This window comes from Phallusia mammillata, chromosome 3, assembly GCF_965637545.1.
Source record: "Phallusia mammillata chromosome 3, kaPhaMamm4.hap1.1, whole genome shotgun sequence".
Classification (NCBI taxonomy): domain Eukaryota; kingdom Metazoa; phylum Chordata; class Ascidiacea; order Phlebobranchia; family Ascidiidae; genus Phallusia; species Phallusia mammillata.
In genome coordinates, this window is record NC_137254.1 from 24,402,326 (window position 1) to 24,428,392 (window position 26,067).

A 26,067-nucleotide genomic window follows, 5' to 3' on the forward strand; every position below is an offset into this window, starting at 1 on the left:
CCTAGTAAGCAGTATGAAAAGGCAATGTTTAACAAAATTTAAATTGTGGTGCTAACACATGCAAAAAGGTACCCATTTTAACGTACCTATTTTGGCGGAACATGAAAATGCCAGGCAAACAGTTTTACAAAACAACAAAGATGCAATTCTGGTTTGGATGCATTGACCTTGTTTATCTTCTAAATTAAGAATACGCAACTACAGTGGGGTTACCATGTCTTGGTTAGCGGAATTCCTGACAGTTTCGATAAATCTTTGGAGACGCCAAAATAGTTACATAAGATGTTGCTACATGTTACACGAGCTCAAACGGTTCCATTATTGTCAAAGGCAAGATAGTATTGGGGCGGACCGGTCCCTTTAACAGGGTTTTGTTTGCTTTTGAGAAAGCAAAAAATCGCCTTATTCATGCTCGTGAGTTTCACATGCAGACTATATCGTGCATCAAAATCCTCACAGAAGACAATGTGAACCTATTAAAGATCTTAAAATTTCAAGAGATAGTAATTACATTTAGTATATTAGGAAACCTTTCTTAAAAGAAAGTTGCTACACAGTACCAAGTGCAAAGATAGGGTTACGGACACCAAATAATTTATTTTCCTAGCACACGCATTGGTTGACAAGTAACACAATCCACCCGTTTCAACGTTAAATATTCATTGCTCACGAGAGCACGGTGCTGTAATTAGCGCAGCAATTTACACGACAGGTTTTGCCGAGCGCTTTCCTCGTGGCAAATTAGTTAAACCACTGACCCTAAATAATGCTTGTCGTAGTTGCAGATTTGAGTTGGTTCAAAGGTGTAGGTTACGGAATATCTAGGCTACACTTGGTATATACTGAGGTGTATATTGCGATTTTGATGGAAGCAGTGGTTTTGTTTAAATCTTGTAGATGCTATTTTTGTTTGCAATAACGTAAAGCAGGGGTCGGCAACCTTTTTTGCACTGCGGACCGCTTTTGAAATGAAAATTTTACCGCGGACCGGTCATAAAAAAAACTACAAATATTTAGCAATAAAAAACGCTTAAATTAGTTTATCATCCCCGAAATACATGGGCAAAATGTTCATAGCATTTAACCTGAAAAATTATACGGCCCGGTAACGAACTCCTCGCGGACCGGTACCGGGCCGCGGACCGGCGGTTGCCGACCACTGACGCAAAGCATAAATTATAGGCGAAATTGTGATTAAGAAATGTTTATGGAGTTGTTAATTGATTGGCTTTGTAAAGTATTGGGCCAGAAGGTCCTTGAATTAAGGTTTACCAAATATACGTTTCCATTTCTTTTACGTGTTTCGGTACAACAGATTTGGAATATAACCAAATTTGAATGACATAAATAGTACAACAATATTAGTGTTAACAATGTGTCTTGTTGGAGCTGAAATACATTTGCTGGGTTAATTACTTTCTCGTAATAATTGTTGTTTGGATTTATAGTACAATTTCAGGTAGTAAAACGCCAACACACAACAAATGTGTCATTTATAACTTCTAGCCGATTGGTTTACTGCTTTTTAAGGCACCTTTTGTTAAACAGCATTATACGTACAGTAATCGGTGTATTACACCTATTTTAAAAGCGTAATCTTCCGCATTATTTATCATAAGGTTAAAAAAGGACACTTTCATAAACCGGTTATGATCTCAACAGCAGTTCGCATGGAAGCCATTGTGTCACGGATTAAGTCCTGGACGACGGTTTCTTTGATGAATTACAACAACCTTTTGCGTGTATGCTGAAATAAAATGTCAATGCGCGTTACCAAGTAATTCGCTACGGTTCTGTTAACCTAAACAATAGTACAATTTCGAAAGAAAGGTCCGCAAATCACCAGTTCGGAAACCCTAATTGCCTTTGCGATGTTGGGTAACGATAAAGAACGCCATTCCCATGTTATATTAGCATTCAGTCTGACGAAGGTGTAAGGAATAGAGATAAAGTCCGTTAGTGAATGACTTGTCTGCATAGCAAGTAGTAGCAATATGTTCCGGCTTAAAATTAAGGTTTTCGTAAAATTAGGTAAAAATAAAACAGTTACATGTCATTTAAGAAGTTTACATTTCTGTACGTTTACGTTTTTTAACACGTAGATTTGGATTTAGACTTTTTAGGTTGCGCGTTTGTATGCCGCGTATTTGTTGTTTGTTAGTTTGATGTTGTCAAAGCCATTCAAACAGTGTATGCGCCTGTAAAATGATAAAGTTCATTTACGAACAAATAAACTTAGTAAAAGCCACTTGTGGCCCAGTGGTTATTTTGCCCACGCAAACAAATAGCCTGATATTTTCCCCTGAGATGCTCGTCCTAAACTCGTCTAGTAACCGATGACGTAGACAGTATGATTTCGCATGAGTGTTTTCGCAACGTAGGTCCAACGTCAGATACTATGTGAAGCCATACAACAAAATACATGTACTGCAGTAACCTGGTCTTGATGTATTACTTTTGACAGTTATGCATCAGAAAATTGGTGCAAATTTTGCGATAAAGTTGTTGTGTTTAGTGTTGTTGCAGTTTTGGTGAGGTGTGCAATAGTTTTTATTCCTGTCCGACATTTCAAATTTTGATTCAGTGTTTTTACATGACATTTTACACATTTACATGCGACATTTTACATGATTTTCTACAAAGAGAAAATTGCTCTGGATAAGTTAGTCTAGCCTGATGTGTTTATTTCTGGTAACTGTATTGATTACAACTTTATAATTAGTTATAAATTTGAAACCAATCGGTTTTTGCGGGCTTTGACCACAAAAACTTTTCTTGTTAATGTTTATGCCTTAGCTAAGAAGCAATGTGTCGTTCCGATTTCTAAGCCGTGTAGTGTTCCGTTATTTAGCCGAGTTGACAAAAAAGTCGTACTCGTGTTGACCTCTTATACTTATAGGGTCCATTTGGTTCAGTCATAGGGGCACGACGTTTATCTATTGCCGCCTTGTTGAACGATGATCGTGTCCACTTTAAACTAAACCGCTTAGCACAGGTCTTTTAGTCATGCATTGAAACTGCAAGTCATTGCATGTTACAAGGGGTCGTCTTTGTCCGAAATGGTAAAGTTAAAGCATCGCATAGGTAAAATTGCCGCTTGCAGATTTTCATTGTATGTCGGCTTTGCACAAGGCGCGCGTTTCTATTGTAAGTGTTTGTGACCCGAGAGTTGATTTATTGTGGTAAGGCGTCTAAACTCAAACAAAAAAAAACTTTTGTGTCCTTTATTTACTTTATGGTCTTTGCAAACGCACAGTTTGGGTGCGCTTCATTTCCTAGTTATTTACAAAAATTGCATATCCCTATATTTAATGTGATATATTCACATATCACTGATGATGGAATGAGCATTTGCCACAACCATTGAATAAAATAACATGTCGCTTTTTACGTCTATTTAGGCCGTGGCTTCCCTCTTTAAACGTTTACATAGTTGGTTGATACTGGGGACACGAAATATACTTCACATTATTCTGTTTTGGCTTTATAGTGCGGAAGAATATAGGAATTGCTATGACAAAGCCGTACCAGGGCAATAAATTTGAACTTTCAAAGCATTACATAAGTATGGTATAATTTGTACCACAAGTTAATGCGCGTTACATGATTTTTTTTCCACGCCAGTAAAAGTATGGGTCAGAGGTGTAAACAGGCCTGAAACTTGGAACCAATCTTAAAACCCGGCTCGAATCCTATTTTTTCGAAAAAACGAAGACCGAATTGATTAGATTGGAGATCTGGTAAAAAAGCGGAAAGAATGATGAAAAAAAATGAAGTGTAAAGTCACGCCCGAACAAGGCCCATTATATTGAAACACAAGGCCGAATTTGGCCTCAAATCGAACTTAAAGCATGGCCTGGCCCTGGCATGAGTTCGCCTACTACGGAATTGGCTTATCCGTTAACAGCGCACGTGCAACGTTGTGGCAGATAATGACATAAGGCTAGGAAGCAGAATTCAGTCTGCGATTGTAGTAAAACGCCGATCGGTTTCAAAAAACGTGTAATGTCGCCCCACAACCATTCTTGTCCCTCATTTGCATATTTTTTTTGCAGCAAGGTTTTTCCTCCGTTCGGCAATTGTTTGCATGCGCTTGGTTACCTTTTGAACCGATTGTATCATTTCGCGATTTCGGGAACGGGGTTTTTAGCTGTGGCTGTATTTCACATACAGTAAATCTCGGTTAATCCGGACCCGTTTGGACCAAAAAATTGTCTGAAGTAGGCGAAGATCTGGATTAATGGTTGTCGAATAGTTCAAGTCTAACCACATTAAAAATTATTTATACCTCGAGTTTGGTCCAAATTAGGCGAAGATACGGATTAACCCAATCAGGTTTAACCGAGAGTTACTGTATTTGGTTTTATTTAGAAAACAAATCGTCGCAATAAAATGTCTTCGTTGTTTTCCCACATCTTTGGCCATTTTTAGGAACATTATACACGGACTTTGATTTAGTAAACAATTTTTTTATGTGTATGCATATTTTTGGCATATCTTGAAATGTCAGCAATTTAAGTTCGTTTTACGTAAGGAACTGAAGATGCCAAGTAGGTCTGTAGCCACGCATAAATGCTAAAAAAACATTTAGGCCATCAGCAGAGCGCAAATGATAAAAACGGGCGTTGTACCATGTTCCGGGTAAAGTCTTTTTGTAAAGTTTGTTTGCTGATTTTTTGGCGACATAACCTAGCATTTGTTAACTGCTCTCGTGGCAAATACTAAATATCTTTAGAGATTTATTTTGAGAGCGACTGCCGTTCTGCTATTGTGCAATGTTTGCTTTTCTTAATTAATAGCTTGCCTGGATTTGGGCGTGTTTATGGACGCATACCTCCACGACAATGAAATTTTTATTTGTTGATGGCAACCAGAAATATTACAAAGTCTTTGAAATATTGACATTGGACTGAGAATGACGACGTGTTTATCTTGTCATCAGAAATGACGACGTGTTTATCTTGTCATAGCTGATTGTTTAGTATTGTTCTGGATCTATGGTTTAGTCTCATTTTTTTCATGTTAATTCATTAAATAGCCAGGGCCTAACGTAAAGGGCCAAATTGATTTTAGAGGGTTTTAGTTTAGTGCTGAAATATAACGTATACTAAGGTGTGAAAAGCGTTTATGGGTGATTAAAAAACGTTTCGTAAGTTACTACTTTTTTAGGTAGACAACTACAAGTTATGTTAAAGAAGTGGTATTCAATAGTTCCTAATTCCCTAATTATGAAAAAATGTGATTCTTAAAATGCAAGGTTTAGTTTTTCTATTGACTGACAGGCGTCATTTGTTTTCGTGTATTATTACATTTAAGTTTTTTGGTCCCTATGGTTGCCACTTGTAACTATAGTGGTAATAAGACCTGCGCCGAATGTATCGAATTTGATAGTCTTGCTGCAGTATTAGCTGTAATAAAAAATTCATTACTTGAATTTGAGAAGGTTTTCAATCATTGATGCCGTAAAATGCATCTGGTTTTGAATATCTTTTTTCGTTTAGTTAGAAAGGCATTTGCAGTGGTTCTTAACCGATGGGAAATTTCCCACCAGTTGGAGATTATGTACATATGCACAGGGAAAGTGTACCTTAAGTGTTGTTGATGTTTTACTCGTATATCTAAAATCGTGTTAGTGTACTTTACCCTGATGAAGGCCACCTGTTTAGGACGTCGAAACGTCGGTATGAAAATACAGTTGCCAGAAGAGCTTGATAAATTTAAAACAAATCTAATTATTTCTTCACAAAAAAATATATTTTTAAGAACCATTGGTTTAGTGCTTGTGAGCTTGCGAAAATTAGCAAGGATATTAATTGTAGTACAAAATTGACATCGTGGTGATATATGTGACTCAGTGTGCCTAATTATTCTTTTTCTTCGAAAACAAAGAAGCAACAATTGCAATGAATCGAGAAAAATACGTGTTTTGTTAAATTTAAATCGAAAACTCCAATTTTACGATACATAACCTGTAAAAACTACCAATAATAAACAAAAATAATTACTAATACAATTATAAAAAACATTTACATGTTTCTCACATTATTATGCTTAATTACTGAATTCCCGTAAAATAACTCTAATGTCTCGTTTGTTATAAGTTTTGCATATATGCCGAAAAATTGCCTTTCGCAGACTCTCTTTTTTTCTGTGATTAATGTCGCTTTTCCAGTTGCAAGCCCAAATACATTCCAGACCGAATACTTCTTCCTAGCAAGACGATTAAGAAAACGCTCCTAAAATTCACAGTAAGGACTCCTAGTTAATTAATTCATGTGTCTGCGCTAATTATAGAGGCGCGAATCAAGCCATCTCGCCCTATACAAGTCATATGTCACATACTTAGGCAGTGGAATTTAATGCTTGTGATACGAATGCCCATCAAAGGGCCTAAGTAGTCATCCCATGTTTAGATGATCAATACTTGGATGGTGTCTTGCTTGAAGTTGATTCTGATTTGCTAAACTAACCACGTGCTATGGGTTGTAGTTTGTTTGAATTTTGGCTGCCAACTAAGTTACATATATTTTCTTGCTGATACAATATTTTGTCCCTATAGTTCATTGAGTACAATCATATAAATAGCATGATGCAAATAAAATTAAAAAAAATATTCTTAAAAACATGATATATTTGCAAACTTTTAGACATGTGCAATATTTATTGTTTCCATCTTATCCTATGCTTGAATGACATTGTTTGTTGGTTTTGTTTGATGGTGTTGATTATCGCAGTTTTTAAAGCCGTTGAAGTATGATACCAAACTTTCGTTCCAAAAACCTTGCTTTAAAAATTGCATCAAAAACGAAATTTTCCAATTTTACTGCAGCACGTCAAAACACCTAATTGGTTGCTATAAACAGTTTCGAAACAATTTATCGAAACTAAACCAACTAGTAACCACATCCCCGGATGCGTCTAGCACGTTGAACCAATCAACACTAGCAACTATTTGAAACCACCAGCACTAGTAATTTCGCGTTGAGTCATGACGCTTAAACCCATTTCATGTCTTGAGTTCGGAAACGAATTGAAGAGATGAAAAGTGGAGCCTCAATTAGCTTACAAGGGCGTCGGCTGAATGTTAACAAGTCCCATCAGGTCGAAATCTGCAAAGTCATCTCCTCGTTCTGGCAGGAAGGCCTAATGACGATTATAATTGGACGGAATACGGATTTCGTACCGTCTGGGAATTCCCCTAAAACCAAATTATTGGAAACGCTAAAAAATGGGTCTGTCAAAGTTTGAGCCTTGGTTGTGGTGCCTTAACACTACAATTGCAGTATTTATGGCTCCTAAAACATTTTTATTACTTATTTAAAGGCACATTACACAGTAAACCTCGGTCAATCTGGACCCGTTCGGACCAAAAAATTATGCGAAGATCCGGATTAACCGATGTCGATTAGTTAACCACATTACAAATCATTAGTAACTCAAGTTTTGTCCGATCATTAGATGATTTAACTATGCTTTTTAGAATGTTTAAATCACCGAGTAAAATCAAATTCAAAATGTTCCTCAATAGCTTTTAGACACAGAAAAAATCTGATTGTTAATCATTAAATATAAAAGAAAAGCAAGTCGTAAAAAAAAATTTTTATTTCAATTTCAGGCAAATCAGTTCTGCAGTTTTTAAATAAGTGTTGTTCGTGATACAGTCGTACACGTTGTCGTATTACTTAACACGGTAGGTTATGTAACAGGTTACGCTTGGGTTGTCTTTCGCAAAACCTCGTGTCCACCACTTGGAACCCATTGTAATCATTGTACCCCACGCGTCAGAACATGCAAAAATATAAAAAATGTCTTAAGCGTTTTTCGGATTTCCAAAGTTATTTAAAATGAGGATATTGAGTCAAAAAAGTTACCACGCAAATATATAAGTTATGAATATAGGTAATTTGTAACTGATTTTTCATTTTTAATTGAAATGCTTTTTGTATCACCTTTTTTTGTGTTACAAGGCGTTGTATTTCATTTAGCTTTGTATGATGTGTGTTAGTGGCAGCACAGTGCGCGCCTACAATGCAAATTAAAAAACTATGGATTTTGCGCTTTAGCGGTAGGATTCTGCTACTCTCGTCCAAAGTATATTTTAACTCATATGCCACTTTGGTTAAATAATTAGCAATGCGTGATAAACGTAATTCCACTTTTACGCAGCACGATTTCCCAAATTAACTGGCCACGCCATTTATTACATATACATTACATAGTACCGCACCTTGTCAGTCATAGCAATACAAAACGCGTGGCAAAACAGCTCCAGGGCGTTTTAACGTCCATCATGACAACGTGACTTGCACCCGTTTCCGTATAAAGCGCCAGCACTAATCCAATACCGGCTCCACGCTACTTCGTGATTGTATGGCATCGCCGAATTATGACATAGCATAACTGTGTCAACGTATCTAGACTATTTTTATTTGTTTTTTCGCCTTTTTCCCCCGGAAATTGCCACAGTTTGTTTGAGGCGTCGCGCCTGCTGTGTTATGGTTGCTTGTTACGGGGGATGTATTTTGGCGTTTTGCTCATTTCCCGAAACCACTGTTGGTTACGTGATCGAGGAAAAGGGTTAAACCATATTTGTACACGTTTCCAAAACAACCCACACGTGAACCTGAAAAATATACAATTTAAAAGATATCACCTAACACCCTTAGTCTTTCCGACCCAACTAACTTTAACGTGTCGTACCCCCTAAAAAATGTTTGTTACCTATAAAATATGTTGAGATGAACATAAATTCAAGTGGAATCAGCCATGAAGCGTTCATGCAAACCGGCGATCACGACACACTCATTTCTAAATCATGTACGCCAGGCCTATTAAAGGCGTTGTATAATCAGCCGGTCACCAAGCATTCCCATAAGGCATCTCCAATATGAGTTGCATATGATTTTTTGTTAATTTTTACCCGCTGTTAAACACGCTTATTAACTCCATCAGTCTTTTATTCACCAGTTAAACGCCAAATACGCACATAGTTACGAAGGTAGGATGAGTTAACTTTAGTACCTCTGTTGTCCCCATTTGCACTTAGATTAACTCCCATACAGTTACGTCAATGCATGAAGCTTTTGTATTTTTAACAAGTTTACCAGGTGTAGGCGGGTTTCCTGACATCGCTACGTATTAGTGTCGATTCCATAAAGTATATACCGTCATGGCATTTTACTCACTGTACAAATAGAGGTTGTCAATGCCGTTTGTGCAGTTGCTTGTTTCCTAATTACGAAGTATCATGCGGCACTGTCAGGCCAATGCTTTTTTACACGGAATGTACAGTAGGCTAAACCTTGGTCAATCTGGACACGTTTGGACAAAAATTGTACTGATTGGGCGAAGGTCAAAATTAACCAACGTCGGTTAGTTGAAGCCTTAACACATTCCATATCATTTGTACCTCAAGTTTTGTCCGAATAAGACGAACGGAATCCGGTTTCACCGAGGTTTGCTGCATTTTGGGCCAAATCGAAATAGTAGCAAGGCCATAAGGAAACAAATGTATTGAACATGATAAATAGCAGGGGGTATTTTAAAACTTGCTGTTGAAAATGAGATTTGGAGGTCACAAGTGGAATAAAGCTATGAGTAGCGCTGGGGCTAAGGTGTATAACCTTTGCAGTCGTGATCCGACCTATAGGTGATTAGCGCTGGTTCCCTCACGCTCTGCAACAGAATCTGTTGATTTGTGCCAGATACATAAGATCGTGCAGATATTTACTTGTCGGCATGTGGCAGAAGTAACTGAGAAATTGCTGAAATTTTCTTGCATTTGAATTGTAAATCAGCAGCCTTTTGTTGAAACCGTTCTTCACAGGGGTATATTAACAAAATCTTGTCATGCCTTGTTCTTACTAAATCGTCTCATATGCTTGTTGTATGATATAACCGTTTATGAAAGTGAACCGCATGCCGAAATGAATAACTTTTTTTTCGTAAAAAATCTACATCACGTGTCAAAAAATTAGAGCTCTAAAAAGTGTAGTCGTATTTTTAATGATCATTCACATATTTTGCAAGATCACAATGTGTGAAATGCCCCCCTTCAACGCTAGTTCGATAAGCTGTGAAAAGGATATTGCAAATAATCGGCTTTCAAGGTATGCTTCAGTTAAATACCGGAAAATTGAAATATTTTAAAATACTTCACAAGCTTTTGGAAAAAACTACACGCTACATTGGTTGCTAAGCGTAAGTTCATACGTTTAACATTTGGCACACTTGCTTAGGAACATTGCAAAATTTGGTTACAAAGAAAAGTAATCATAAAAAATGTCCAGTTTTCGTTGGTGCTGCATCTTATACCATGGGTCAGTACTGGACATACCACAACCACAAAAACTACGTCACTTGTTGCTCACACTGCGTCATAATTGTAGGACGCGCTCCGCGTTAGAAGAAGGGCGACGAGAAGCACTGCCACCATGACAACGTGTTTTATGCCGCCCAATGCCTCGGGCCCCACGCATCAGCCCTTCCACTACTTCTGCGCCTTCATAGGTGGTGGGTGGTGATAGGTTTGGCAGATATAACGATCAGGCATTGTGGAATATTTTGCTGTGCCAAGTAGTTATGGCAAGGTAATGGTAAAGGTGCTTTAATTCCTGCCATTGGTTGTTAGTAGCAAGGTGCAGGTTTTTGTGTAAGTGACTTTAAGCTTGTTCGGGTGTGATTGAAAAAATACCCTTGTGCGTCTTGAGTTGAGAGATATCTTTTAACGGAATTTGAATGCATGTTGGTAAAACGCTTTTAACTTAAAGTGCATTTTGATGGTAATGGCGCATTTTTTGTCTTGTAAATAATATTGTTTCAGCAATTCTTGCGTAAAAAAAGATGGATGTACATAAAACTTACTGAACTTTTTTTTTACAAAATTCGCGATATATGGATGATTGTGCCTAAGTTGCCTTACGTTGGAGCAACAAAAGAAGTGATTTGTCTAAAATTCAGAAAACATAATAAGATTGTAAAAAAATAAGTCTACTTTAAAAATTCTATAAAAAGGAATCGTTTCCATACATGAAATTGCGGCTTCGTTCTAATTGGTTATATAATTGCACGAAGATTAAGCCCTGAGCGGTAAATTACGAGATTTGAAAATAAATTGCGGCCTATTTGACTTCTTATGGACCTTGTTTCACCTTGATACTTTTGGTTTTAATTTTTACAGCGGACTTTTGGCAAGATGTTCGATTCGTATTCACGACAAGGCAAGCCTTTAGTTTGTTTGTTTGTTTAAGTTCCAAAACCGGTCTATCCAATTCGAACTCGTTTATTAATGACATTTTCGTGCGTTATGTATGCAACAGTTGAAAGGAAGCAAGCTTGTCTTCTAATTACCGCTTCGTGCTTCAATATTTATTTTCAAACCAAGTAATTTTGTCGTGTTTTATAGTTATTTCCGAAACGTTATTATATTATGATTTATACGTTACACGAACATAGGTCAAACGATTCGGCCGTAGTTTATATACTTATTACCTAATTGTACACACCTAACAAGCAAAATAAAAGTTCCCAAAAACGGCGGCATAAGGATCGTTAATTAGACGTGTAGTGTATACTTTTATGGCAAGTTTATAGCTTGACACAGTAAGCGGTTTCCGCAACATTGCAATTATAAACATTGTTTGAATTTACATGCACCCAGTAACTCTGTTTGAATAAGAAAAACTTGATGTCATATAGGCAAATATATATATTTTCAAGTTTGCATTGACCGTTCCCATAGTTATCAGCGTATATATAGAGTTTTAGGCGTAGCAATGTATGGAAGTCAGGACAAGATCTCAGTGTTTAAAGCGTTTTGTACCTAACGTACATGCTGTAACATAGGAGCACGTCAGGACACATCGGTTCAGCTTGGGTCCATCGGTGTTCAACGAACACCCAGGAGACATACGTGCACCACGCTTCGTAGTAATATTATCACATGTTCCGGTTTTCGTTTTGATCATACATTTCCGTGCGTTTGTTGACCGTTCAATAGATTATGGTATGATTCTTCTGCAATGAGCATAAACATCGGCGTGCTAAAATATATGGGCGGTAGTGGTTATCCTGTAGAGTTTATGGCGATGCCCTTGTATAAACAAACGCAATAATTACAAAATTAATGACTTGATTATATTGCGGGCCCGTGTTTGTACGAGAATAGAATGATTTAAATTGTAATTGGTTTCATTCTTGGAAATACAGTTCGTCGAACATTATGCGTTTAAACGTCATGCCAAATGAAACTTTGACGTCGAGATAACCAGTAAGCCATTTTTCACGGTCTTGTAAGTTTTTTTTTCTACGAACTTTATGCTTTCCACTCAACCAATCAAGCAATAAAACCGTAAAAACATCCGTATATGATTTGTCTGGGACATTGCATCAGGCAAAAAGAGTTCAAACGAAAGCCTGAAGCTATTTGGTTTGATATAGCGCCCAGACTTAAAACAACAAACCAGGAAGGTGGGTGGAACCGCAGTTAGAATCTCGCGTCTCCCACGAGGAAATACACACGCAACTGGTCTTCAAGTTTTTGTATATCAACAGCATATGGTTTCCTTACCACGTTCATTTTCCTTATGTTCCAGAACGTACTGTTTTTTGTCGCCAGTAATCGCCACACTTAGTAACTAAAACCATGTGGGCGTCGCGCATCTTTCTGCTGCTCGTCGCGGTGATGACGTCACAGCCGGTATGGGGTCACGTGAGGTTGACCTTTCCGCCGGCTCGAACATACCAGCTTGATTTCATGGACAACGTACGGACAACAGGCCCTTGCGGTTTTCCGGCATATGCAGGTACATAACTGATGAGAGTTGCAAATGGCCTAAAATTTGGGTCCGAACTGTATTGTAGAAACACAAGCCCGATTTCATGGAAAAAATAACGCGCGAATCAGACCCGAAACTTGGTGAAAACGGCGTAAAAATGGTGACAAGTGTAAGGGCCCAAATCAAGCCAGTTTTGTTAAAACTTATGCCCCGACTCGACCCAAAAACCCCGGCCCGACTTACAATTTTGACTTGATGTTAAAACACCTTGCCAAATTTCCAGAACAAACTGATACAAATGTAAAAGCTTTAAGGCAATATATGATAAGCAAGCTGTAGACAGTGCACACTGTTTCAACCCATACGATCTCATCAATGCACAAAAAATAGGCCGTATAACTTTAAAAATCTGTTCGCAATGATCTTATCCGGTTTCATCGCTCATGCCAGAGATAAAAATTAGAAAATACGATAAGGGGCTAAATGAACGCTTTTTGGCACTAATATGCAGTAAACCTCGGTTCATACGGACTCGTTTGGACCCAAAAACTTGTCCGGATTAGTACCTCAGGTTTTGTCCCAATTAGGCACAGGTCCGGATTAACCGAATCCGATTTAACCGAGATTTACTGTATTTCAAACCTATTTCATAAATGTATTTTTCTATTCAAATTAGCTCTTACAGTCTACGGTTTCGTTTGTCAGCATAACGTAGGATGTAGGCTACTGAACGTGGGTCAGAATTCAATTATCCTCAGGATCTCAGCCTCCTCATTTTTGCCAAATCACGACGCCAGGCCTAATTCCGCGTATTGTGTCAGAACCAGCGTCTCACCAAAGCCCGCTGCGAGCGTGACATCTTGTTTTCTCCATGTTTTAAGCAGTAATATTTGCAACACAATGACAATCCTAAGCGCTTGCAAACAAGTGTTCTTACATGACCCGATAGACATAACGTTTGCATGGTGAAATATCTACCGCTTTCTCAGGAATTCAAAAACACAATGCGATGATTTGCATGTTTTTGTTGCAAATTAGTCAGTTCAAAGATCAAATTTGCAGACAAAAAGAGCCCTCACTTGACACAATGCCACGATTGGTTGTTTTTTAGCCTGTGTTCAGTCCATGGTTATACCGAGCGTTTAGTGACATTTTATATGTTTTTAGGAGCACCAAGGACCACTTTGGTTGAAGGAACGTCTTTGCGAATTGAATGGCATCTGGCTTATTCACACAGAGTAAGTCATAGTGGTGTGCAATTGAAATAAGCTTCTGCATCTTTTTGATTTTTTACGCCTACTTTATGCCTAGTAAAATGCACAGTTCCCATGATTGTTTTTATTAGTTGATATTACGGAGAGGCAATAATGGCATCTTTTCATGTAAAAACTATAATCTTCTAAAGAGCAACTATTTTCCATTTAGGGAGGCGCGGAGCTTCAAATTATCCAGGAAAATCCCACTCGAGTATTGGCAAGTCTTACCCACGGACGGTTTCTTTTCCAAAACGACTCTACGTAAGTAAAACTCAAGGCATGCAAAAGACACAAATCCACAAAATCAACATTTGTCAATTTTACAGTCGCCAATACGCCGATGTTGTTTTACCTGTCGGTTTGACGTGCAACAATTGTTCGATTCGATTGTTACGTCAGGCTTCGGAATGGTCTGCTGCCTACCGATTCTGGAGCTGCGCTGACGTCACTATCCTATCTCACCCCGATTCAAGCAATGTGACATGTGCCACCCCTCCACCACCGGTTACCAGCCCAGCAGGACCAGCCGGTGAACCGGAGCCAACCAACGAACCAGAGCCAGCCAACGAACCGGAACCAACTAACGAACCGGAGCCAACACACGAGCCGGAACCAACCAACGAACCGGAACCAACTCACGAGCCGGAGCCAACCCATGAGCCGGAGCCAACACAGGAACCCGAACCTACACACGAACCGGAGCCAACAAATGAACCAGAACCAACCAATGAACCGGAGCCAAACAACGAGCCTGAACCTTCTCCTGAAACAGGCACTTCCGGTAGTGGCAACAACGTCTGCTTTCCAACTACAGCATTGCAGCCAGCGCTGTGTTATGCAGGAAAATGTCTTAACGGAGGCACCTGCGATTCCGGCACTGGAAAATGCAGTTGCGTGAAGCTGTTCTCTGGAGATCGGTGTGAAAATTATGGTAAGTGCGTTTCTCTTGGATGACTTTGGCCACATGTACCACAATTTGCGCTCTTGTATGGTTTCGACCAAGACTGATAACAGATCAAACTAGGTTTTCACCGTAAAATTGGACAATAAGATGGCATATCTACTTGCGATCATGATATTGATCTGACATACTGCACCACATAGTTCACTTGTGGCTAACGGGTGTTGTGTAAAACTCCACAGTTATGTACCATTTGTGGGAAACAGGAATGTGGGAATTTGCTTTTGTCTTCAGCAACAATAGTGTTTTGTAAAACATTTGCAGCAAAATCATGCACATTTAATCCCCATCAACTTAACTTTAACATTTAAAACTTTTTTTTTTTAAAACCATTCGTATTTAGGCATCTCTGGATTCCAAATTTAAGTTAGGTTTAAGTCTCTTTGCTCATTGTTGTTTCATTTTTTCCTACACAGACCAATGTTGGAATGATGCGGATTGTGGCAATGGAAAGTGCATTGACACCAGGTCCACCACCTTCCCCAAGCTGCTCTGTTACTGCAATCCCGGTTACCATGGTGACAAGTGTAATAAAAGTAAGAACATTTTCTTGTATGTTTAGTAGGTAAGACTAGTTTTTTATTGACTAGTACAATATTGGCCTAAATACGCTTTGGTGTAACCGTTAAGCCAAAACCCTGTATTTCCAAACCATCTAAGAATTAGGTACTGTGTTCTAACCCAGTTTCTCGGCGGTGCGCCTAGGTAGCTAGCCTGATGCGCCCCAAAATGAGTTAATTAATATGATAAGATCCTTTAAGTGAAATGACTTTTCCCTGGGGTAAAAAAATTAAGAAACACTGCTTTAACCAAATAAATTGCCAAATGACAAATACAAGGCTCGTAAAATAAATCGTATCTTTTTCCAGCCTCTCAGGTCGAGATCCAAAGCAACTATTCGAGCAACAGCGAGTACTGGAGCCGCGAACTTCTCCCTGGCAGAGTCTATCTCCACTGGAAGCTTCTCAGCAACAACCAAGAGATTGAAATTGCCATAAGAGCCCAGACACTCAGCTGGGTGGGAATTGGCTGGAGACCCCGTAGTTTGACCAATCAATGTCGAGGCCAGTTCCCGACTTTGGAGAGCAGACCAAGTATCGATGCTTCAAGAGCTACATGGGTTGACAGTTTGAAGAATGAGCCAATCACAGCCGTAAGTTGTTTGTCGGACTCCCAAGTGTAAGTATCAACATAATTGTCTATAAAGCAGTTGTGTTTTAGAAAAGTCCATCTGAGGATCCGGAAATTTCTATCGAACAAGGCCTTGAAAGCCAGATTGAAGCCAATTGCAACGGTGGGCCCAATCCCTCACCTGGGGGACCAGCAGGCTCTCCGGAACCAACGCACGAACCAGAGCCGGAACCAACCAATGAACCCGAACCAACACACGAGCCGGAACCAACCCACGAACCAGAGCCAACTCATCAACCAGAACCGGAACCAACCCATGAACCAGAGCCAACTCACGAGCCAGAACCGGAGCCAACCCATGAGCCAGAACCAACCCACGAACCGGAGCCGACCAACGAACCGGAACCAACACACGAGCCGGAGCCGACCAACGAACCGGAACCAACTCATGAACCAGAACCAACCCACGAACCGGAGCCGACCAACGAACCGGAACCAACACACGAGCCGGAGCCGACCAACGAACCGGAACCAACTCATGAACCAGAGCCAACCCATGAACCAGAGCCAGGTCCAACCAACGAACCAGAACCGGGACCAAGCGGGGAACCAGCACCGGAACCACAACCGGGTGCTGAACCAGGACCAGGCAGCAACAGCGGAGGAGAATTTCACGGCATGGACTGCGTTGACGTTGTTATTGGTTCAGTCAAAGGTAACCATAATTCAGTATGCTCTGGTCCACGCTGAGCAAATTTAATGACCTGGTTTTATTTTCAGATTCCCTACATCGTGTGCAGGATATGTACACACGTGATCGCTCAACCCCTCGCGCAGATAATTTCTACGGCGGCTCAGATGACATCACAGGTTCTGCTGGTTCGCAAGTAGATGGTTTCACCACGATTGCCTTCAGGAAAAGGCTTCAAGGTAATGACTAAGTTCGGCTTTTCAAGCACCTAAACCCTACCCTAAAGCGAAATGTCACATCTTCTAGCCTATGCGCAGTCCCGTTAGATTGTTATTTCAAGCATTTCACTCGAAAAGAAAAATAAACATGGTTGCCTTCCTAGATTACGAGTGGTTCTAAATGGTTTCCAACACATATATGAAAGTTTTTCACCGTTTTAGCCATTACAATGCTGAATACCCGAGTAACTAACAATTGATTTTACGTAGCTACACACGGAAGCGATCATCCAATTGAAAACCTTCTCACCCACGTGATTTGGGCAATGGGACAAAGTATCGACCAATATTTCCACTCTCCTCGCTCGGGTCTTGAGTCTTGCACGGCCAGCGATTACAGGTGATTTCTTGGCCATTGATTTGTTCATTTTTGTCGTCACTCATAAAAACTATGTTTAAGATGCGAGTATAAATGGCTTTGTGCATACAGATTATAACATTATAACATAACCAGGAAATAAAAATGTCGCTTATATGACTTTTTACTAAAAGCTATAGTGGAAATGCTGTATGTAACTCTGAAATCTTACTTGAGTAACTTTACTAGTTTTTTGTAAAACTTGAAAAAAACAAAGCACCGTTTTATGCCACCTGAAATGTGCTGGGACATTTACATCTAATGTATATCTCATTGCACAACACCGTTCCATTAAATTGCCCCCGGGCAAGTGGCTGCATTTTCGTCATGTTTTTCTGGGGGATTTGCTTTGAAGTTACCTGGCCAATTTGTAACTGAACCTACATTTATTTTAATTTAAAACTCTGTGACATTTTGCCTGTTAGCAAATTTCCATTCGTTTGTCAGTAGCAAACAAGCGTATAATACCACTTATGATGGCATCCGCATTTGGAAAAACGTTTAAGAGTGAAACATGTTGCCGTTTACTTCTATTTAGGCTAATATATTTCGCATAACACTTGTGGACACTTTCATGTACTGTTTCAATAGCAATTCAAACATACCCGAGTTTTATTGACATGTAATAATCATGTATTTGTTGTTATTGTACGTGTCCCATTTGGGTTAAATGTGTGCGAGAACTAGGTACGACTTTTCGCCAATTTCTATCTCTCCTTGTGTTGCTGTACAGATTTTATCGCCACGACGAGATCAAGTATCACGGTTCTGGTAGCCAAAGAAGGGGAGTGGTCAACATGAATTTCTACGGTGGGTTACATACTGAAATTTACAGATCTTAAGCCTAATCGCAGGTTGCGAGTCAGGGCATTTTTTCAACTTTATATTTTCGTTACACAAAAACAATAAACCTAATTGAATGGTGTGTCTGCAAACAATTTGTAAGTGAAAAAAGTTTCAGATTATTATCAATTTATACGCTTTTTGCCCATTGGTCTGAGTGCGATTCAGCTTTGCCTGCGCCGGGTTTTAAACTTAGTCGGTGCTTTTTAACCATTTTAGTGGCACGAAACCCTTAAGATATTTTGTCAAAAATGTCCGAACCCCCATAAAATAACTTTGATACATGTAATACAAGTAGACTACATTGATGTTTGAATTGCTGCAACAAACCTCGGGGAACCCCTAAAGTTCACGGAGCCTCTGGGGGTATTGCACGAATCCCTCGCGTTCCGCGAAACCCCGGTTAAAGAGCTCTGGTCTAACGCCTATCACTTGTAAAAACTTTTAGAAAATGACGTTTGCGATTGGCCTTACCTTTGTATTTGCTTATCATTAACGTTTTAAATTTACAGAAAACCCCAACCCGGCACCAACTGGTCAATGCACCAGCGTTTCACACGAGTACAAACAACCTTCTACATGTACTAGCGAAGGTGACAACTTCGATTGCGACTATTACGCATCGTGGACCCTGAATACTGAAACCGATGTTATTGACTTCGTCCTTAAGGTAATTTATGTGTTTTAGACTCTAAGATAAGTGTTGATCAACTTTAACTATTGATACTTTTGTCTTTGCATATACTGTACTAGGTTACTTATGACAGCGCTTTTTAACCTAAGTACAAAATAAACCCAATGGCTGCATAGGGATTTAGCAAAAACGCGTTAGGTGTGATTAATGTGCAGGGTGTGTATGATAATGACACCACTGCTAAACAGTTTTGATCCTTTTAAACATATTAGTTCATAATCATGTTTTTATGGGGTTAACATTTTCATTTTACATCTGTAACCCGACCAAAAAGCCCATGTTTGTTACTTTAATAACAAGCGTACATGGTATCACATCATACAAAGCGGGAAAATAAAGGTTAAAGTGACCTATGGAATATTGGACCATATCATATTTGATACATATTCAAACATTCAAAACAAAATTAAAATTGATCATCTAATTTGGCCACTTGATAATGTAATGTTTTTCACACATGTATTTCTGATTTCTTAATTAAAGCAGTTCCCATGTACATGATTTGCATATATCGGCTTTAAATATCAATGCCATTTTATGTAAATTTCTTCCTACGTTGGAAATGTTTCGTTACTACGTACACACGTTAAGTGTTAACTAGCAACAGAAACAGCAACCTATCTTAAGTGCACTGGACCGAGTCCCTGCCAATTGTGTTAGGTGGATTCTTGCGTTGTGATTACGTCAGAAATGAAGTAAATATAACTATGTGGTCTGGCCTTGCAATTGTCTTTTATAATTATTGAGCAGTGGAAGCCCAATTTCGTAAGGCCCCTGTGGTAAACAAGTGCGGTTTTTCTTAGACGAAATAACAATCGTTTAAAGTTAATGTTGTTTTAACTTGAATGTATGTGCTATGACGTTTTTCCGAGTAGGTGGGTTCTTTGATTACGTCACATAATTGCAAAATATTTATTGTAAATATACGAAAGAACCATTATATCAAGAATAACGAAAACGTAGCACAAAAATAGATTATAAATATTGTTTTGTTTTTAAGACGTGACATGGCCTTTAGTGTGTTAAAAGTGCCACTATACCGTAATGTTGAATTTCCAAATGATGTGTCAAAATGCGAATTTAAACAGTTAAAAGGGGAGGAAAAATTACTACAAACATTATTGAAAGATTTACGAAACATTTATCGTTGTGGCTCAGTCAGCCTCTTCTATGCCTTTGCTAGGCTTTTATGTGCTAGTGTTACCACAAACACTTAATCAACCACTATTTTTTATAGTCCAAACAAACCAGAGACAGGTGGATCGCTTTGGGAATCAGCGACGACAGACTAATGCCGAATTCTGATGCAATAGTCGGTTTTATTGATAACCAGGAGCGAGCCGTTATTTCAGACAGGTAAGAAATGAACGTTTTCCCTTGGATTTATCCAGTGTACAGACTACAGAAGCAAACAAAATTGGCAGAGGCCTATTTTCGTACTGTGTCAACAAAATTGCCTGTAGTAGATCATAAGAGAGCTTTACATCAAATAAAACCTCTACACGCCTTGGTAATCTGGAAATCGATCCGCTTGATCTTAGTTCCCTTGTCAGTGCAAGTCATGGTCCTTTTGTCGTAGCGTTGTGTCACTATCAACATTATAGCAGGACTGTTATGTTATAGTTTGCCACGTCACTTTACCTCAAAGTTGGCAGAATTTCTCTACCGTCATGAAGTGACAAGGACACTTAAGTATCCCCTTAAGGTCTACTCCCAGGTCATCGAAGTTGCCACTTCAGTCAAATGCAGTAGCAACAGTTTATATAACACTGATGGACACGTTAGCACCTTGGTATGCGCTCTTTATGTGCAAAAACAAAGCAGCGGTTCTTGTTTAACTGGTCAGTAGTGGAAAAGACAAACGCCCCTGGCCAGCGTTGCGTTTGCTTTTCTCCATAGTAGGGGATATGTGATCTTTACACTGTTATCAACCTTTTTATCGTCGGTTTGGAGACAACAACCAACTTTGAATTTCTTCTGACACGCTTAAAAAAATTATTCTCAGATGAAATGCGTTAAAACTGCACTATTATACCTCTTCAACAAATGCTGAACTGCACATAAAAATACACTTCCCCTTTAGACTGTGTAAATAAAGACAGCTAAAACCAAGGTCTATTTAATTTTCTTTGTTTGCAGTTTTTAGAGACTGACGATACCTGTATGTATGAAATATCTCTCTCGATTTTAACAACTTCGTGTCCACTGATTTTAAGTCATAAGCTTTTGCTTTCGAATTCTCATTTACTTCTCGTTCAAAGTGCATCTTGTTTGCACAATTTTGAAACAAAAACTTTTTCTTATCCGTAAGGTTAATGCCGATTATGAAACATTAACGACTGGTCACAAATGCAAGCCTGTCTAATCGCAGTGGACCTTTTGATTAATTGTTATTTGCTTTTTTAGATGGATTACAATGAGATCAAATCCACCTTTGGACGATACAGCAGACAACCTTTCTAACAAGCGTGGAAGTTACCAGAACGGCGTACTTACCATAGAGGTAGTCCACTCTTCTTAACTTACCTTTTTCATATACTTAAGCATTATATCATCAAACTATACGAGATATACTATGTGTTATGGTTTACTAATTTTTGTGTATTATTTTAACAGTTTTCCCGAGCCAGAGACACCCAAGACACACGTGATATTCCATTTACTGACACTTCTTGTCCATTCATGTTTTACGCCAACGGACCAACAAGCAACAACAACAATAACATCAATTACCACGATTCCAAAATCGTCAGCACCAACGGGGTAAGAACTAAGAACACAAAAATAAACGTATTTGTACTATAAACCCCATGAACTTTAAGTTGCTTAAATTGATTAACTATGGCCTTGTTTGGGGATCAAATGCATCAACAGATCTCTGAAATAACGGAACATGCCTAAATAGGTCTTCAAATAATTGCAGCTATGGTCTTTTGTACATCGCTTAAGTACAATCATTTATCACACAATATTTCCTACGGCAATGTATATAAAAGTTTGAAACGCATGTCTTGTGTTGCATTTCAATGGACTGGAGGCCCAAAAATTGGAAAGGCTGGAGGTGAACAAAATTGTCCAAGTCGTATGTTCAGCACCCTGGCAAAAGCCCATAAAAATTTGGTCTAAAATGTGACAAACAAATACCAATTTTTAGCTGATTTATATAGTTGCGTACGCTTGCGCCAAAAGTATTTATTTCACGTTATCACAGGTATGTATCCGCGCATGCGCAGTACAAACGGTGGTGGAAAACACTTTGGCCGGTCAAGTTCGTCTCACGGCAAGAACCTTTGCAGACGAACTTGCCGACTCGTCGACACAGGAATATCGGAATCTCAAAACTGAAATGGAAACTACAGTAAGTTTATGTAAAATTTATTTGTTAATAAAAAAAAAACGATAACTGAGCTCCAGAAAGTCAATTTCGATCTGTAAGGTCTTGTCTGTGCAGCTGCATGGTTACAAAACCTTGTCCTTACAGGGTAGTATAGCCAGGTATTTGTTACAATGCAAAACTGTAGCAAATCGAATGATTTAATTACCCCAAACTGGGATACCACAAATAAGGTCCTAGAATCATATTTAAAAAGTCGCTAAAGAAATATTTAAAATTGCTTTTTATTATCATGAGATACGTTTTGGCTGTTGGATGCATTCAGATTTTCTAACTTGGTTTATTGACTTATTACTTCACCGATCCAATATTACTTGTTAAACACTATTTTTGGTCATTTTGCTAATCCCTTTTCTTGTTGTATAGATTGCTACAGCCTACCGGAAAGCGAACTTCGTTAAAGAATCGGTTTCAGATGTGTTGGTCACTGTTACCGGGTTTAGTGCTGGAAGTGTAGTGGTCAATTACAACTTGACTGTCACTCATAGCGACGAAAGCATCTCAGAAGATCAACTGGCGGTAAGATACAGTGTTGTAAACATGTACCTTGTTTAAATAAGCTATAACTGTACTGTCAGACATAATATATAACCAAGCAAAAACTGCTGAATGAGCAATACTAGGTTATATACAGTGATGGGATTCAATTTTTTGTCGGCCGGTTCTATCACAAAAGTCATATTTTTCAGCCGGTTCTGTTGCAAAAAGTACATTAACAGTAACCAGTAATGCTAACCGGTTCGCTGACCTCATAAAATTTCGTGAGATTTCCGGCTAAATCCCACCACTGGTTATATAACTTGTTTGTACATTATAAAATAACTGATATAATATCCTGCGCTGCAACCAGTTTTCAATTGTAAGGAGGGTCACATATTTTGTAACCCACATGGTTTAGTTGATTTTATTTCGCTTGGTGAAAGAACACATAGCGACACAATTGCATTGAACAATCACTTAGCTAGAAATAGCTGAATACCGTTAAAACGTTATGGGGCACAGAATAGGGCACATCTTGTGGATCATGACTAAACGCGTTGCAACTACCCTCAAGATTCATGAACTTCTTGGAGTTTTTTGTCTAAAAATCATGTGTAAATAACCTATTGGTTTGGGAAGTCCAAAAATCACATATTTGTGTGACTTCTGTAGATGGCATTGGAACAAGCCTTGAAGGAAGTGATTGCCGAAAATAACGGAACCCTTGGAGGAGCGTCTGATACCAGTGTCGACTCCGTCAGTATTTCTTCCGGTACGTACATGTTTAGAACTAGATTTTTTAAAATAAGAGTTGGAGGCCCGAAATTATAGGAGTTTGACTGGGCACATGTTATAGTTGACTTTGGACATGTATATTACGGTACGCCAGGCTCATTGAAGGCGTCATTCCGAATTCGACGGGTTCACCGCTGAGCCTGCGTAGCTCGATTGGATGAGCGCGAGTCACGGAAAGACTCCCGTCGGGGGTCAAATCCCACCGCAGGCTAGATTTTTCTAGCCCACGCTTTGTCATATGGTGAATGCGTGGTGACCGGCTGATTCGTTATGACACCTTCAATGGGCCTGGTGTTCTGTGATTTACATAAGAGTGTGCCGTGATCGCTGGCTTCAGGGCTGATCCCAGTCGTGAATTGGCTGTTTTTAATTTTAACTTTAAAAGTGGTTTAGGCTACATCTGCAAAACGAATATTGACCATTACAGTTATTATGTTTTACGAACAGCTTGCAATATATTGGCCTACTGAATTTGACGCGAAAAATAACAATAGATAACAAATGCTGGCTCATTGCTAATCGAAAAGCGTAGCCACAGACGTTTCAGATTTTAGACCATATCACATCCTGGATAATTGCAAAAACTGTTTTTTTCATCCTGTAATCCTATTTAGTATAGAAGGCTACTCAACAATAAATTCCCTTTTAAAAGTATATTCCGGGTGTTCGAAAAAAGCTTACAAACAAGACTGCTTTCAAACAGGATTCTCAGATAACGTTAATTTGTTTTTAGCTATATCCGATGACGCTGCTACGACTATCGCCCCAACGACAAGCGCACCAACAACAAGTGCACCAACAGGACTTAAGGATTGGGAGATTGCAGTTATATGTGTTTGTGTTATGGGGGCCGTGACAATTGCTGCTGCGGCCGCGGCTGCTTGTATAAGAAAGAAAAATGCCCAGAGTAAGTACCTACAAAGAGTTACGTCTTTTTGTACTCAATTTATGACGCTTCACATCTTTCTTTTCGCAAATGAAATAAACTTATAGAAGCCATGATGAGCTAAAGGAAGTCGGCAATCTTTGTTGCACTGCGGACCGTTTTTGAAACCGAAATTTTATCGCCAACCGGCACTCAAAAAACTAGCAATAAAAACACATAGTTTAATTTATAATCCCTGGAAAGCACAGGCAAAATGTTGGAAAAAAACGTACAACGGCCCGGTAACAAACATTTCCAGCAATTGCCGACCATTGAGCTAACGAACCAACAAAAATCTGGTCATAATTAATTCGCCAGTTTAATAAGACCTTAAAAATTGGCTTAACATACAATGCTATGTGTAAGTGTAAAAATTTACCTCTCAAGTCTAATTGGTTGAAGATTAACTTATACTTAAAAAGTTGCTCACATTTTCTTCCGCTGTTGGTCTTTGGGCAGATTACTTTGTTTGGTGTTGTTTTTTCCTGTACCATTGCAAGCCTAAAAAATAACATTGTCTCAAAACAATTTTGCCGTTGTTTCTTACTTTGACTATTTTTCGTTTCAGAAAACTTCCAAGCTATCCCGATGAAAACAGATAACTCGAACAGTGAAGGCCACCACAATCCTATAGTGAATGAATATGAAAACTTTAAAGAGGTTGGTAAAAATGTTACACACTTGTAACGGATATTGTTAAACGTTTTAGGCAGCGCTGCGCACAGTGTTAGTGCTATGGTAAAAGGACGGTTAGGTTAGAGGCCTGGTATATGGGGAGAATTTAGAGACAGTGTATAAAACTGATTGGGTAAATGGTAATAGTGTGAAGCTAGGAATCTAAATTGACACTACAACCGTGTTAGATTAAAATTCTGCTATTAAACATCATGGTGTTTACATTGTACAGCAAAGGGTTAATTAATCAGTCCATTGCAGGGCAAAGTATTTTGTTGAGTTTACTGTATGACATATACGCATTATATGATTTCCTAAATACGCATTTGTTGTTGTTGCAGAGACCAAGTCCATCTAGTTCAGTTCATGACACCGACTCCGAAAAGGAAAAGAGTTTGAAACCAGAACAAGTTGTCTAAATCACGTTTGCAACACTGATATTTTTCACAAAGCCTATTGTTTTAGCATCATAAGCAACCTCCTTTACTGGCTTCATGTTCCAGCTTTTTAAAAGTCAAATCTCGTTTTCAATGTAACTTTTTGCGTATTTGTTGGAAAATGTAGGTATATCCGCATCAAGATATTTTACTTTTAACTGTATGTTGCGTATTTATACACACAGCCTTTATTGCATTCTGTTCATTCGATTTGCATGCAAGACTTTTTCTGTTTTACTCCAATGCTATTTTAATTACGTAGTTGTTTTATCTTGTGTGTGTTTTTTTTATTTTTTGCGTTGAAGAGAGCTTGTGTGTGGAACGAGCGTTTTAAAAAGGTCGTGGAAAGAATAAAATAGCTATTTTATGTGAA

General features: G+C 38.8%; 1 protein-coding gene across 2 annotated transcripts; it reads left to right on the forward strand.

The window, feature by feature from the left end:
- The first annotated feature begins 12,423 nt into the window (after positions 1–12,423).
- Positions 12,424–26,067, forward strand: LOC145220188 (uncharacterized). Of its 2 annotated transcripts, none has more exons than XM_080087465.1 (20): positions 12,424–12,803; positions 13,944–14,014; positions 14,202–14,293; positions 14,359–14,963; positions 15,410–15,529; positions 15,863–16,146; positions 16,215–16,839; positions 16,905–17,054; positions 17,304–17,433; positions 18,185–18,261; positions 18,807–18,964; positions 20,226–20,344; positions 21,395–21,491; positions 21,605–21,751; positions 22,200–22,346; positions 22,749–22,901; positions 23,535–23,634; positions 24,391–24,564; positions 25,163–25,242; positions 25,599–26,067. In XM_080087465.1, exons 1-20 carry the CDS (start codon positions 12,644–12,646, stop codon positions 25,674–25,676), a joined length of 3,567 nt encoding a protein of 1,188 aa, XP_079943591.1. In that variant the 5' UTR covers positions 12,424–12,643; the 3' UTR covers positions 25,677–26,067. The 2 variants fall into 2 exon arrangements, with proteins under 2 accessions (XP_079943591.1, XP_079943590.1); XM_080087464.1 differs by having other exon boundaries at positions 12,425–12,803; positions 25,151–25,242.

Bases quoted from the DNA above. Each gene is read 5' to 3' on its own strand.
- LOC145220188 (XM_080087464.1), top strand. From the start codon at position 12,644: ATGTGGGCGTCGCGCATCTTTCTGCTGCTCGTCGCGGTGATGACGTCA. The intron at 22,347-22,748 runs GTAAGTTTATGT...CTTGTTGTATAG, and splicing joins AAACTGAAATGGAAACTACA to ATTGCTACAGCCTACCGGAA. The intron at 24,565-25,150 runs GTAAGTACCTAC...TTTTCGTTTCAG, and splicing joins AAGAAAGAAAAATGCCCAGA to AAAACTTCCAAGCTATCCCG.